Below are 15,562 nucleotides of genomic sequence, written 5' to 3'. Positions count from 1 at the left end.
CCGATAGTCATTTACTTAGTGTTTCCTCTCATGTTCCATTTCTTTGGTACCAATGTGTTAGACTGGACATTCCCAACTCATGGATTCAGTGAGACGTTGACGTAGTCTAGTGACCTAATGTTTCCTTCTTCCTTCCTACGCACATCTCTGATATGCTTTCCATTGGTAACCAGTGGTCAGACATGTCTCATGTTTTAATGATTCATATTTTCTCCTCAGTGCTTCATTATATTGAAGTAAAGAAACAGTTTATGATAAATCCTCCCGATAAAAATGAACTTATTTGTCGCGCATAAATGTTATGTTTATATATATTATGTAGCATGTTTCAATGTATTATTAACTTATGACTTCATCACGCCGTGTACGTAACATGTATATTCATTAGAAAGCTGTGGGAGTTTTTCTGCGTTTACGACAGAGTGCTGCTCGTGCGCGAGCGTGGAGGCAATGGTAGCAAGATGGCGGCGTTGAAGGAGGAGCAGTGCTACGGACTGTCCTGTGGACGAGTGAGCAATGGCAGTAATGTCTCCGTCTTTCACGTAAAACTCACTGACAGCGCCTTGAGGGCATTTGAAGGTTACCAGAGTAGCAAGGTAATTGAACAACTCAAGTAAATGTAACTACATATTAGGTATATTTTGCTCGTTGGCTGACATAGCTAGCTGGTTAGCAACTGGCTACTTCGCTGCCATGCCAGCAAGCTTCATTAGCTCGATAGCCATCGTTACTTATTTATTTAGCTAGCTACACGAGTTAGATGCATGTTTATTACTACACACAAACGAGTCATTTTAGGATTACCGTTAAGCTACCTTTTTAAATGAACCCAGTGTTAAACGAGGCTGGTAGCTTCCAGTCTGTGTGTTTTCAATATAAAACTCAAGCCAATCAGCCTTTAAATATTTGCTAGCTAACGTAACAAGTGCGCTAGCTATGTTGGCAGGCAAAGTAAGAATTCCGCAAGGGTTCAGGTTGTTAGCTAGTTATGTGTCTAGTTGTTCCATTACCACCATTAATTGGAACGATGAAAACGGTTAACTTGATTCGCCAACTAGCAAACATTTACATAACGTTGCAAACTAAGGTACTGTAACTAACGTTCGCTTACCAGCCAATTAGTTAAGTTAGCTAGCTTTGATGTTAAACCTTTGATTTAGGGTCAGTAATGAAGCTAGGGGCGTATCACAACCAACTAGCTAAAACGCATAATTAGCCATGTAGTGATGTTGAACAGCGATCGATGACATTTGGCAAAGTTTAGTAGCAAACGTGAGGCTAGGTAAGTTTGCTGAGCTGACGCTAAACTCAGGCGAGCAATGTCGTTTGTTCAACGTTATCTAGCTAACTAGCCATGTATGAATTGCAGTCAACAAGTGAAGTGCAATAAAACCCTTGCGTTACGTTGCTTTGCTTATATTACTTCTGGCAGTCGTGAAAAGTGAGACATCTTGGAGGCTAGCCACCAGTAGCTCAAATTACCATATCGAGCTTGCTGTATTTTTTTTGTCAGTTTAACCTCCCATTTACAGCATTTCCATGACTGATTTATTTTTTTTGCCAGCTGGTAAATAATGTTCTTGTGATGATGTTATTCAGTCATGGACTTTGAGTTGTTTTGAATTGCTAGCGAGATATATATGGTTCCCACCGGTGGCTACATTAATCCTGGCCATCTATATTTTATTTGTTATTTTATTTCACCTGTATTTAACCAGGTAGGCTAGTTGAGAACAAGTTCTCATTTGCAACTGCGACCTGGCCAAGATAAAGCGTAGCAATTCGACACATACAACAACACAGAGTTACACATGGAATAAACAAAACATGCATACATTTGACTGAGAAAGTCTGGCAGGCCAGGAAACCAACTACAAGGTTTGTGTTCATGCACATCTAGCTACAGTCTAACACCCAGTAGTATGGCAAGTAGTTTTATGATTCTTGTCTTTAAATTGATTAAGTTAGGGAAGAGGAAGTGGCCAACATAGCCAGTGTGCTTTGAAACCGTTTGGAGAAGGAAAAAAACATGATGTACCTAGCTTGATAGCAATGCAGCGTCCTTGATGTAGCTAATAAGAACATAGATGGTATCCTGCTGTGCTTTTCTTTGAAAAATATGGCCTATTAGTATTAAAACATTTTATTTGTAACACGTGCTAATCTTGCTCTAAATATGTGGTAATCATGCTGTTCATGCACATTTTTGCCTGCTAAAGAAACATTGATTTAAAGACTACATTGTTAGTTACAGTTGATGTTGGATACACAAATATTGTACATTCAAGGGTTTGAAATGACAGGAATCTGTGTATGGGATTTGTGCTTGAGAAATGTATTTTGTGATGCCTAGTCATTGGAGAACTGGCCAATTCTGTTGAATAAAAGCTGCAGTCGTTCAGCTGGAGGGATAGTACTGTAGCTTTTCTCTTTTATTTCCCTACCCCAGCTTGGCTCTGATTTCAGAGGATGCAGACATTACGCAGCTTTGTAGTTGATGAATAGAGGCACTTTTTTATGCCTTTCATCCCCAGGCTCCATTGTCCACTGTACTGTTGTCTAATTGCCAATTTGTGGGAATCTGGCTTTTTTTTTGTGTGTCTGTGCTTTTTTTGTGTGTCTGTGCTTAGTTAAAGATACAGCCTCTTATTATTTTTTAACTCTGCATGGTAGGGAAGGTGTCGTAAGCAAGCATTTCACGGTGAAGCCTACACCAGTTGTGTTCAACACATGTAACAAACATTTGATGCTTAGTACTAGGGCTGGGAATTGCCAGGGACCTCACAATAGGATATTAATACTACACACTTAGGTGCCCATAAGTATTGTGGTTCTCACAATTTTGTATGTATTGTGATTGACATCCGTAACGACCCCCTCCCCCAATCACTACTTAGTATGATATTTTCATATTGGAGTATCTGCTGATTGATGTGTTGAAATGTATCCCACTTTAAGCCTTTTTACAGTTGATATGCAAGTCCTCCTGTACAGACATGCCTGAGTAAGCACTTAAACTGTCTCATTGTATACCCCGTCCTATATTCACTGGTGTTTAAGAATAAACCCTTAGTCACAGTTTGGTCTAGCTAGACATCTTCTTTTCCTGTTAGAGGGAGCCATTGATTCCCTTTTGACGACCCCCCCCCCCCTTTATGGAACACTGTGGTTTGGAAGCTGAAGCTGGGAGAGGTGAGAGGTCAATCTTGCATCATTTAGGGGGTGTTGTCCCTCAGCCGCAGCCCTGTAGTCGACTGGCCACAGAGACAAAAACACAATAAGAGCCATCTTGAAAAAGCCCATAAACCGCAAAGAGGGGAGGGAAGTTAAGATGACAAGCAATGCCTTGTGCTCCAGTTTTGATATCTGTGCCCAGGATAAACAGCTGTGAAGTGATTTCCCAAGGTCTGACTGGTCCCTTTTTCTCTGTCAGGGGAGTTCTATGTCTATTCCAAACACACAGTAGAATTACTTAAATATTTTGTGGTTTTGTAGATTAAATAGTTAAGTACTGCCTCTGGCCCTATATTGACCAGGAGGAAGTCGATAACACATTTAGGGTGTTCACCCATAAAATGATTAATTCAAGGTTTATAACAAATGCAGAATTGCTTCAGAAAAATAATCCAAACTCCATGTCTTTGCCATATATGGTTCAAAAGTTACAGATTTACTCTGATAATTTAGCATGTTTAGAGTGAATGGAATGTCATCATGGGCATGATCAAAAAGTGGTCACTGCTCAATAGAACTCTGTGGCGCTGTTTCGCTGCAGAACGGCAATAACTTTGGTTGTCAGCAGACATTCAAACTAGTGGCTACATGTTTGTGAGTGAAAACATGGGCTTTTTCTAAATGAAATCTGCTGAATATAAAACTAAATGGGGACTTAATATATATTTAACAGACTGAATTTCAATATCTGACCTTGGACATTGTCTATTTCTGAGTCTTGCCCTTTAAATCGCCATAGAAACGGCCTCTATGTAGATTGATCGCCAATGAAAGACAAGGATCTGGAAATGAAAATGACGACGTATTAAGTTAATTTTGATTAATTCAACCCACAGAAGCACCTACAAATGGTACCACCTGCCAACGCCAAATATGGAGGAGATGCAACCAAGAGCAGCATGGTCAAAACAAGCAACTGTCACAGAAAATTAACGCTCTTATTTAATCAACACTGTCAAGTACATTAAGGTTACAATATTGTCGAGAACGATCTAATTAATTCTGGCAAAGAACTACGTTTTGACATTTCTTAGCACCCCCTTGAATTGCGCTGTTTTTCTCTACATTCTAGAGCAGTGAGTGAACCCCCTAACATATGGCATATAAAAAGTTTTGTTTTAACACCATGTCCTCATTCTTTGTCTAGGTCAAGTCCTACTCAGAGAATGGTATTATAATATACAGCCTTTAGAGCATTGTGCTTTGTGCAATATTCCTCAGGTAGCATGGCAGACAGACTGTTAACCATGTCTGACGTGAGCACTGCCAATGTCAACCCGTTGCTCTGTTGGCTCATCTGATCAGAAGGACAGAGTGAACTGGAGCTCCATCCTGGGGATTCTCAGCCTGGAGACTGTCACACATGAGGAAATAATGTGCCTTCAGTTGAAAATTACTATATATATATATATATATATATTCAATCAATCTTTGGGCTGGTCCCTAGGCAACCTGAAAAAGGAAGAGAAAAAAAGTCCAGAAATTATTATAAATACAATTGGAAATTACATTTTCGTGATGTAAAAATGCTTTGTGTAAACTTAAACTAGAAAGTATGTGTAAATTACAATGGACCTATAATATCTTTGAGAACTAAAAATTACTAAAGTAAAAGCTAGACAGGGAGAAATGAAAATTCCAAAAACACTGACTTAAACAGTATTCATTTGATTGTTTGAGCAAAAGCACACCGCATTAGCTATGGCAAAATTCATAGGATGTCAGGAAACTAGCTTTAAAACTATACAATTTTATCTCCGCTCCTTGGCAGAGTATGTAGAATCTTAGAAAATTGTCTTTAAAAATGAACAAAATTCTTTACACAGCCATAAATGGATCCTGTAAAATGTAGATGTGCTGATCACGCCACCTGCCAGACCCACCACCTAAACCCCTTTTTGATCCAGAAAATAATTAATGTTGTGCGAAGTGTTGTAACACAACCATTTTCTTATGAGGAATCAGTAATTCTCTGGCCTAGATTTCCCCTATTGTCCGACTAGCCTGTTGTAAAGAATTGAATACCGGTCCAAGACCTTTTCAGAACATCCTATTACTGTACATCCTATTACTGTACAATCTTCTGTTGATAGGCAGTGTTTATTTAACTGGCTGTCTGTTTCTGTTTAAGTATATTTTGCTGCCAGATGCCTCAAGTTATTTCAGCAGTTACCTTTTTATAGAAAAGCAGTCATTGTATCAAATCATGCCAGAACCTTTAAGATGGCACCTAAAATTGGCAGCTAAAATGGCTCCTAAAATGTGCTATTTCAGCTAAATGGATTTAAAGAGTTGAACTTGGTGTCCCTCTGTGGTATGATTGACACTAATGTTTTGGCCCAATGCCTTTTGGTGTCAGTGGGTTAGGTAATGGCCAGGTTATTCTTGGATTCTGTGCAGGCAGTGAATTTTTACATTACATTCCTTAAACAGTACATCAACCCTCAGGCCCCTGGTATGTGTAGAGCATTTAGCTCAATGTATAATACAAGGGTGAACAGAAGTGTTTCTAATTTCAAATGAGGTTTTCATTAAAGCTTAGCCAAAACTTTTACACATTAAGTTACTCAGCATACAACATGAACATTTTGTGTTTCTCACAAGTGATCCAGTCTTGCTAGTAGGCTTCCAGAGATATTTGATACAAGTTCCTTCACAAACTAGCCTCGTCTTTGTGGAGCATTTCCGTCTAGGCTAAAGCCTTTTAGTTTGCTGACGGGCACAAGGAGTGACATTAGTGCTCTGCTAATTTTTTTTCACCTTGACACCAGAGACAAGGAACTGTTTGAGCTTAAATGAGAGCTGTCCTCTATCCCACTTAGTATGAGCTTTTGTTACCTCTCCTGGTGAAAGCCTTCAATTCTGTCACTGGCAATATGTCTTTATAAGAATGGAATACACAATTTCCACCCAATTGCTCAATCATCCCATGAAGTAAGACTAAATTAAATGTATATTTTTACATCTTGTTGCTGTTTTTACAACAAAAATTCCCACGCTTTGGATGAAACCAAATTTGTAACTGTATCCCATATATTGTGTTATCTGAAACTCAAATGTAATTTGCTTAATTGACAAAGAACGCACATTGGAAGTTTGTGTTTCATGTGCTCAGTGATGCTTCAAGGTAGGTTTAAGTAACAGCGACTGGTACAGGTTTTGTGCAGGTGTCCAGTGCGTACGTACAAAATGTACCCTAAAACATGTGCGCCAATTTTCACGCAAAAGTTGACGTGAGAATGTGCTTCGCATTAACTCTAGACCATGTGTATGCACCGTTTCTATTGGTTGAAGTATTGCATTGCAAGTAGCTTAGTATTGTGAGAAAATGGGGGATATGACCACACGCTTATTCATAACAAAAAACGGGGAAATATAATAAGATGCAAACATTTGCTGTTAGTGAGAGGCGCTAAGATTTTGGGGCATTTTTGCATACTAAAATAGTTAGAAATGGGCATCTATTTAATTTCCATGATCATTTCAGAATAAATTCCTCATCTTTTCTGACTGATGGTTTCATACTCCTGAAGTAACATATAGGCCTACAAAGTGCCATCTCTCTCTTAATTGGGTCCACTTTACACTAAATATAAACCATTTTAAGTATTTTGATCTATCTGATCCTGAGCACAGTTTAACGGTAGAACAGACTATATACCTTTTCCATTTGAATAGCCTACTGTCATTTCTAATATCGCAAGTAAACAATGTTTTATGAATAAACATAATACATATTTTCATAACATTACACTAATTCCTCACTGCTTTTTCTTGTCATTAATGGGTTCATATTCCCGATGACTGTTTAACTTGCAAGAAATTACCATACTCATCTCATTTAATTGTGTCTGTAGTATGCTATTACACTGAACAAAAATATAAATTTGAAATTGTAGAGTTTACTGAGTTGCAGTTTTATATAAGGATATCAGTCAATTTAAATACATTAATTAGGCCCTAATCTATGGGTTTCACATGAATGGGAGGACGGATACTTACAAAAAAATAAAGGTTTGTTCGTGGATCAGAAAACCAGTGTCTGGTGTGACCACCATTTGCCTCATGCAGCTCATCACCTCTGCATGGAGTTGATCAGGCTGTTGATTGTGGCCTGTGGAATGTTCTCTTGCTCATCTTCAATGCTGTGAGAAGTTGCTGGATACAGGCGGGAACTGGAATATGCTGTCATGCATGTCGATCCAGAGCACCCCAAACGTGTTCAATGGGTGACATGTCTGGTGAGTATGCAGGCCATGGAAGAACTGGGAAATTTTCAGCTTCCAGGAATTGTGTACTGTTCCTTGCGACATGGGGCCGTGCATTATCATGCTGAAACATGAGGTGATGGCGCCAGATGAATGGCATGACAATGGTCCTTAGGATCTCATCACGGTATTTCTGTACATTCAAATTGCTGTTGATAAAATGCAATTGTGTTCGTTGTCCGAAGCTTATGCCTGCCCATACCATAACCCCACTGCCACCATGGGGCACTCTGTTCACAACGTTGACATCAGCAAACTGCTCGCCTGCACGATGTCATACACGCTGTCTGCCATCTGCCCAGTACAGTTGAAACCATGATTCATCTGTGAAGAGCTCACTTCTCCTGCGTACCAGTGGCCATAGAAGGTGAATATTTTCGAACCACAGTCAGGTCCCGGTGAGGACAACGGGCATGCAGATTATCTTGGTTTCTGACAGTTTGGTCAGAAATTCTTGGGTTGTGCAAACCCACAGTTTCACCAGATGTCCAGGTGTCTGGTCTCAGACAATCCCGTAGACGAAGAAGCCGGATGTGGAGGTCCTGGGCTGGCGTGGTTACATGTGGTCTGCTGTTGTGAGGCCGGTTGGCTGTATTGCCACATTCTCTAAAATGACGTTGGAGACGGCTTATGGTAGAGAAATTAACATTTGCTTCTCTGGCAACAGCTATGGTGGACATTCCTACAGTCAGCATGCCAAATGCACACTCCCTCAACTTGAGGCATTTGTGGCATTGTTGCAACAATTGCACATTTTAGTGGCCTTTTATTGTCCCCAGCACAAGGTGCACCTGTATAATGAACATGCTGTTTAATCAGCTTCTTGATATTCCACACCCGTCAGGTGGGTGGATTATCTTGGCAAAGGAGAAATGCTCACTAACATGGATGTAAACAAATTTGTGCACAAAATTTCAGAGAATTAAGCTTTTTGTGTGTTGAACAAGTATTTTGCGCTATGCATCCAAAAGGGAGCACGGTTTATAGTATACAGTAGAATTTAACAGATGAACCACTAAGTAGGCCTACTGTAATTTTACTTCTTTTTTTTGAGTAGACGTGCTAGAAAATGTGGGCAGTGCAGCATATTTAGAAAAAGTAAACGCAAAACATTAGTGAATTGAAATGATCACAATTTGCAATAGATTGTTCTTTCAGAAAGTCAAATACAGCAAATGTCACTAAGTTTAAAACATTCTCTCAACACCTCCAGAGATATTTAATCAAGTTATTCCTTGGTATTTCCTTAAAAAATATCCTTTGCCTAATTCCAATTCTTCCAAAGTATACAGCATCTAAGGGCATTTTTCAGGCTGAGTTTTAATGCTCGTTCATGCACACAATTTCAGGATGGGTCTGATTTATAATGGGAAATATGTGTATATATGGCGTGCAGCAATTTTATACATCTATTTTTGTACGTGCGCAGTCTTTTCTAAAATTGCTCAGATATTTAGTGTAAAATGTACGCAGCGGTTATATTTTAGGCCCCTGGTGCCATGGATATTTATGTAATGCTGACTCCCCAGTTTGAACAGAACGAATGGGGCACTAGCTAGCGAGATCATAACCACAGCCAAATATGACTCAAATGTCATGGATGATGTGGCCCTCAGTCCCGTGGGCTAGTCACACTGGATGGTCTGGTATCACTGTGTACAGAGCTGACCTGCATTCTTGCTAGGTCTCATGTGTCTAGTCATTGCGCTGTGAATTTCCCAGTAGTCAAGTGTTGGGAGCTGCCCCAGATGATGTCCTGTCCTGCTGAGTGCTGATCCGGTGCCATCACTGTGTGTGGAAATGAGCGGTTGGTGGATCTTAGCACCATGTCCCAGGCCCTGGGCCAACGTGGGGAGCCGCTCCGTTCCACTGGCCCCCTCATAGAGGAGTCCTGGAAAGTTCAGGGTTATCCTTATAACAGCGTCTGTTCTTACACTCGTGTCACAGGTTTAGTTAATGTCACATATTTGTATGGTCATTTGATTTGACATGCGCTGATATTTCAAGTTTGAGTTGGCTGGTGCTTTGTCACATGCTGAATAGTTTTCCCTCGCTCCTACCTACAACTGGAACTCTCAACTGTTGTGTTTTGGTGTCATTGGGTGATTTCTCAAAGTTATTTAAAGAATATGTAGATTACATCAAGTTCCAATTTAAGATGATTGTAGAAGCTTTATAGAAATTCTCACCTTCACGTTGCAACTTTTCATTTATGGAATTTTTGATCAATTCCTCTGCAGACAGCTGTTGTTAAACTACCTGAGTGTGTTTAGTGTTACACAGATCTTCCCAATGATTGGAACTTTGGTGCTACGCCACTGTGATATTTCTAAAACACATTTCCATGTGGAGACAGCCTCTTATGCAGTCAATCATAATTTTAGCTGTTTTAATGTTGTTTAATACATTTGGCAGTTATATAACTTGATTTCTGTTTAAAAACAATACATTTTTATTTCAAAGATCTGTGCCAATATGGACTCCTTTGACGTGATTTCAAGCCAATGCAATGATTGATTTTTGTGAGCATTGATGCTACATTCAATTTCAAACTTGAACCGGAGAGGTGAGGGAAGTCTCATCACTGCACTGTTGAGATTATGCACTGTTGAGATTATCTACAGGCATGTTGATTTGGTACTAAATGCACAGTGAAAATGTGCCACCTGCAGTGTTTTAGGACTAGGTCTCCTAATGACCCTGTGACATTTTAGTCCTTGGATAGTCTGGTTACCGGCAGGTCCTGTGGATGGGGATTAGAACTCACTATTCTATTGCAGGACTCTAATCCAACTAGAGGCCTAACTTTAAAAGGGGAAAGCACTGGTGAAAACATTGTGCTGTGCCTTTTACTTTGGCACGGTCTGTGCATGTAATCTGCTTTATCTCTTTGCATGCAGATCAGCTGACACTTTGCCAACTAATCTGCACGTCAAGAACTTCCCAGTGTCCAAATCACCCATTAAATTGCCAACAACAGTTGAATGTTGAAGGATCACCATCCCTCAATTTAGGGCTGGGTGATTATAGCCTAAAAATCATATGTACATTTTTTTCCCTTTAAATTAATGGATTTATGATATCTGTATTCTCTATGCTTTGTTGTAAAATCAAAGGTAAAAATGCACTGCTTTTCAGTCAATCTTAATTCAAGTCCTGTGAAATTATACCTAGGCTAAATATACAGTACAATGCTTTCAGAAAATATTTACACCCCTTGACGTTTTCCACATGTTATGTTACAGCCTCAATTTAAAACGGATTGAATTGAGATGTTGTCAATGGCCTCCACACAATAACCCATAATGTCAAATCAAATCAAATTTATTTGTCACATACACATGGTTAGCAGATGTTAATGCGAGTGTAGCGAAATGCTTGTGCTTCTAGTTCCGACAATGCAGTAATAACGAACAAGTAATCGAACTAACAATTCCAAAAAACTACTGTCTTATACACAGTGTAAGGGGATAAAGAATATGTACATAAGGATATATGAATGAGTGATGGTACAGAGCAGCATAGGCAAGATACAGTAGATGATATCGAGTACAGTATATACATATGAGATGAGTATGTAAACCAAGTGGCATAGTTAAAGTGGCTAGTGATACATGTATTACATAAGGATGCAGTCGATGATATAGAGTACAGTATATACGTATGCATATGAGATGAATAATGTAGGGTAAGTAACATTATATAAGGTAGCATTGTTTAAAGTGGCTAGTGATATATTTACATTTCCCATCAATTCCCATTATTAAAGTGGCTGGAGTTGTCACAGTGGAATTATGTTTTTGAATATTTTTTTACAAATGTATAAAAAATGAAAAGCTGTCTAAGTATTAAACCCCTTTATGCAAGCCTAAATAAGTTCAGAAGTAAACATTTGTTCGTCACAGGTTGTGCAACAAGTGTTTTAACATTTTATTTTTGAATAGCTACTGCATCCCTGTTCCCCACATATACAATTACCCGTAAGGTCCATAATTCGAGCAGTGAATTGCAAACAAATTCCAGGGAGGTTTTTCAATGCCACGCAAAGATGGGCACCTATTGGTAGATGGGTAAAATTAACATTTGTATATCCCTTTCAGTATGGTGATATTTTTTGCACTTTGGATGGTGTATCAATACACCCAAAGACACAGGCATCCTTCCTAACTCAGTTGCTGGAGAGGAAGAAAAACACTTAGGGATTTCACCGTGAGGCCAACGGAAACAGTTTGTTTAATGGCTGTAATAGGAGAACTGAAGATGGATCAACATTGTAGTTACTCTATAATACTATCCTAATTGACAGAGTGAGAAGGAAGCATGTACAGAATACAAATATTCTAAAACATGCATTCTGTTTGCAATAAGGCACTAAAGTAAAACTGCAACAAATGTGGCAAAGAAATTAACTTATTGTCCTGAATACAACGTGTCATGTTTAGGGCAAATTCAATAAGCAAGGCTGCATCATGTTATGAGTTTGCTTGTCATCTGGACTATAGAGGACTATAGAGTTATTTAGGATACAATGAAATGGAATAGTGCTAAGTACAGGCAGAATTCTGTGGGAAAACCTAGTGGTCTGCTTTCCAACAGACACTGGGAGACAAATTCACCTTTCAACCGGACAATAGCCCAAAACACAAGGCCAAATATACACTGGAGTTGTTTAGCAAGACAACATTGAATCCCCCGGAGTGGTCTAGTTACAGTTTTGACTTAAATCGGCATGAAAATGTATGTCAAGACTTGAAATTGGCTGTCTAGCATTGATCAACAATCAACTTTAAGAATTTAAAATAATAATGTGCAAATATTGTACAATCCAGGTGTGCAAAGTTCATAGAGATTTACCCAGAAAGACTCACAGCTGTAATCGCTGCCAAAGAGTCAGATGTAAATAAGATTTGTGTGTTTCATTTTCACTTTGTAATTCTGGTGATTGCTTGTAGATGGTTGAGGAAAAACATCAATTTAATCCATTTTGAATTCAGGCTGTAACACAACAAAATATGGAATTAGGAAAGGAGTATGAATACTTTCTGAAGTGGCCTGTAAGTCTTCCACAACCACAATACCCACTAACAATTCATTATTTTATCAAAATAGTTCAACCTTTTTTATAGTAATCAGTGATCTGGCTTTCAAACTCAGTCTATTAATATGCATTTTTTTTTTTTAAATGACCAGAACCATGCATAATGCACGTGCTAGTAAGTAGCCAGCTTATATATTTATTTATTTATTTATTTATTTATTTATTTATTTAATGTTTAGCCAATTTGGATCTATTTGCTAGCTAACAAGGCAGAAGTTTAATTTATGTACACACCCTTCTGTCCGTCTCCAACTTTTTTTGAACAGCATGCTAGCCTGTCCACTTTGTTCAGACGTTGAAATCAAGTGGCCTACCTTATTTCTCAGAATGGGAACGAGTTGCCAATTCCTTTTATATAATTGTGTTTTATGCTTATTGCACATTTATAAAACAGACTAGACAGTAAAACAGTTAAAATGCTGCTTGCGGGATGTGGCTGTGCGAAAAACTGAGCATTCATTTTCCAGAATTAAATGTTAATTGATAATCCTGTTTTGGTAGTGTCTGCATGCAACTTGAGCAGTTGAGACATAAAAAGAGTATTATTAGCCTTTCTATGCTCTATTACAGTAAAATAAAGTCTGTTTCTGTGTCCATACGACCAATTCTGTTGGACCAAACCTCCAACGCAAATAGCATCTTGAAACCACTTGTCAGAGAGGAAGAAGTGATCTCTCATCTTTGTTTTAAATGATGGGGACCGGCTTGGTGGGTGTGTGTGTCTCGCCAAAATGTGTCCAAAATAAGCCCAATGCGTTTCTATGGGCTTATTTTAGACATAATCTTGCTGCCTGCCTTCCCTCATTTGGGAAAACAACTCCTATTGTTAGGGCGGAGACATTATATACAGATCACTGGGGAAAATGGAAAGGTGCACAGAGGGAGCGAAGGAGACAAGACCAAAAAGACATGAGAACATGTCATAAACACTCTGTGTGTGTGTGTGTGTGTGTGTGTGTGTGTGTGTGTATGTATATATATATATATATAACTTGATTCTTGCGATACAGGCATTTGGAATCGCGCAGAAGCATATATTTGAATGAGTCTAAATAATTATATTTATTGCCCAGCCCTACCCCAACTCTCTGTTCTAGCTTAATCTTCGTCATGCCAAGGTATGCCCCAGAATAATCTTGGGCTTAGACTCGTTGAGGTTTCTCTTATTTGCCTGACACCAGCTGGTGGCCGTTCTCCAGTTTTGTGAACATCCATGGCCCGTTCAGGAGCCATACGCTGTCCTACGGTTAGCTCTGTGGAACATTCTTGGCTCCAGTCCCAGAGAATAGTGGCATATCAGCAGCCCATTCAAATGAACAGGCTGAGTGTTGCACAATGTCAGTGGGGGGGAGGGGGAGCTAAATTCGGTACTCTGTTTTACGTTGCAGTGGTGGGGTTGACGGAATGTGCAGGCTCCATTGAATGGCTGGCTGGTTCAGATTGAGCACAGGTCTGGGTAAAACTAGATCTCAGGAAATGGTCTCTCTACAGACTGGTTGCCTCCCGCAATGCACCAATATTCCAGCTTACACGTCTGTAGAAGTTCTGGCGTCAGTTGGAAATGAGAGGCGTGTCACCTGTGACTTTATTGCTGTATTCGCTTGTTACCCTAGCTAAACATGAGCACAGTTCCCGCCTTTATTTTAAGCCCTGCATACCTGAACTCATGGTTTGTTGGTAGAGTTGTCTGTGAAGAAGACCCTCCCTGGATAAAAATTGTTCCCCTTTCCAAATGTCCTAGAGAATCTGACATCCTCCCCAGACTTAGTGCTCAGGTTCCTAGGTCTGGGTTTTAGACTAGCCAGTAAAGGCCAGGGTTGTACTAGGAAAAGATCTCTATTCTGTTGTCTGAAATTTGACATGCATGTTTCAAAGACTATGGGATTCGAAATTACTTGTGAAATTCTCATGTTGCATCACGTATTCCACTCCAAATCGTCCAGTCACAATTGGTTTTGATACATTGTGCATTGTGTTCTTTATGCCCAATTGCATTCATCATAAAAAGCAAGTTCAGCCAGTTAGCACCTTACTTACATAGGGCCCGTTTCAGACTTAGGAAATGTATTGCTTTTACATGTTTTGAATTGAGCACAACCACACAAACTTGAGAGGAAAGAAAGGTAAACTAACATTGTAATGGAATAATGCAAAATGTAAGGAAACTACCACTAAAGTGATAGTTAATAATGTATGTTGGTATAACTGATGGTCGACCTTATTCATTGTGCGTAAAGGTGGTGGAATTATGAGGGGAATTAAGTCAAGGTCAGAATACGTTGCATCTGTAGACACCTCCGCCATACCTTAAATACTTTGATCTCCACCCAAAACAAATAGCCACTGAAAAGCATGTGTATCTCATGCTTAAATTTAAGGTCAGAATACACTTGGAGAAAAAGGTGCATAAAGGGAATTGCCTTCGATTATGTGAACTTAACTCTGGTCGGAATCTGCCCTATAATACGGATGTGGTTGAACACACAATTGACCTTTCTATGTCAAAATGTCATCCATGATTAGAATACACTTTCAGACCGCAAATACATTTATAGAACTTCAACCTGTATTTTACATTGGGTAATGGGAAAGTCCACAGACCAGGGGGCTACCCTGTTCACAATGTGCCATGTTCACATCTGCCAGTGTGAGTGGGCTCAGTGTCAGCCGTTGGATGTTCTGCAGTGCCACCATCTGCTCAATGGCAGCGTCACTCTACTCTTTCCAAAGGCTCCTCTGTGCTCCGGGCAGGCTAGCCTCTCTTCCTGGTTCACATGTGATCTCCAGAAGTGTCAATGAGGAAGGAAACCAGAGGGACTTCCTCTATTGCTTGTCAGAGTTGTCAGGCATGTTCCTTCTTGAAGCTTGGCTATGATTAGTGGAAAACATGTTGTGCTTAGTCTCCTAGACTAGCCAGCAATTCCTGTAAGTCGCTACAGAGGGTAGTGTGTACAGCCCAGGC

At 39.5% G+C, this 15,562-nt stretch overlaps 1 protein-coding gene across 1 annotated transcript in view; it reads left to right on the top strand.

Moving 5' to 3' along the window:
- The first annotated feature begins 397 nt into the window (after positions 1–397).
- The window catches only part of LOC109897857 (RNA polymerase II elongation factor ELL), a 47,301-nt gene continuing 32,136 nt past the window's right edge, over positions 398–15,562 (top strand). Inside the window, exon 1 of the mRNA XM_020492470.2 lies at positions 398–596. Within this exon, the coding sequence (XP_020348059.1) occupies positions 462–596 (135 nt within the window). The 5' untranslated portion in view covers positions 398–461. The remainder of the gene's footprint in view (positions 597–15,562) is intronic.

The sequence above is a fragment of the Oncorhynchus kisutch genome, linkage group LG10, assembly GCF_002021735.2.
Source record: "Oncorhynchus kisutch isolate 150728-3 linkage group LG10, Okis_V2, whole genome shotgun sequence".
In the NCBI taxonomy this organism is placed as follows: domain Eukaryota; kingdom Metazoa; phylum Chordata; class Actinopteri; order Salmoniformes; family Salmonidae; genus Oncorhynchus; species Oncorhynchus kisutch.
Note: the sequence above shows the minus strand (reverse complement) of the source record. Positions and strands in the feature narration are given on the sequence as shown.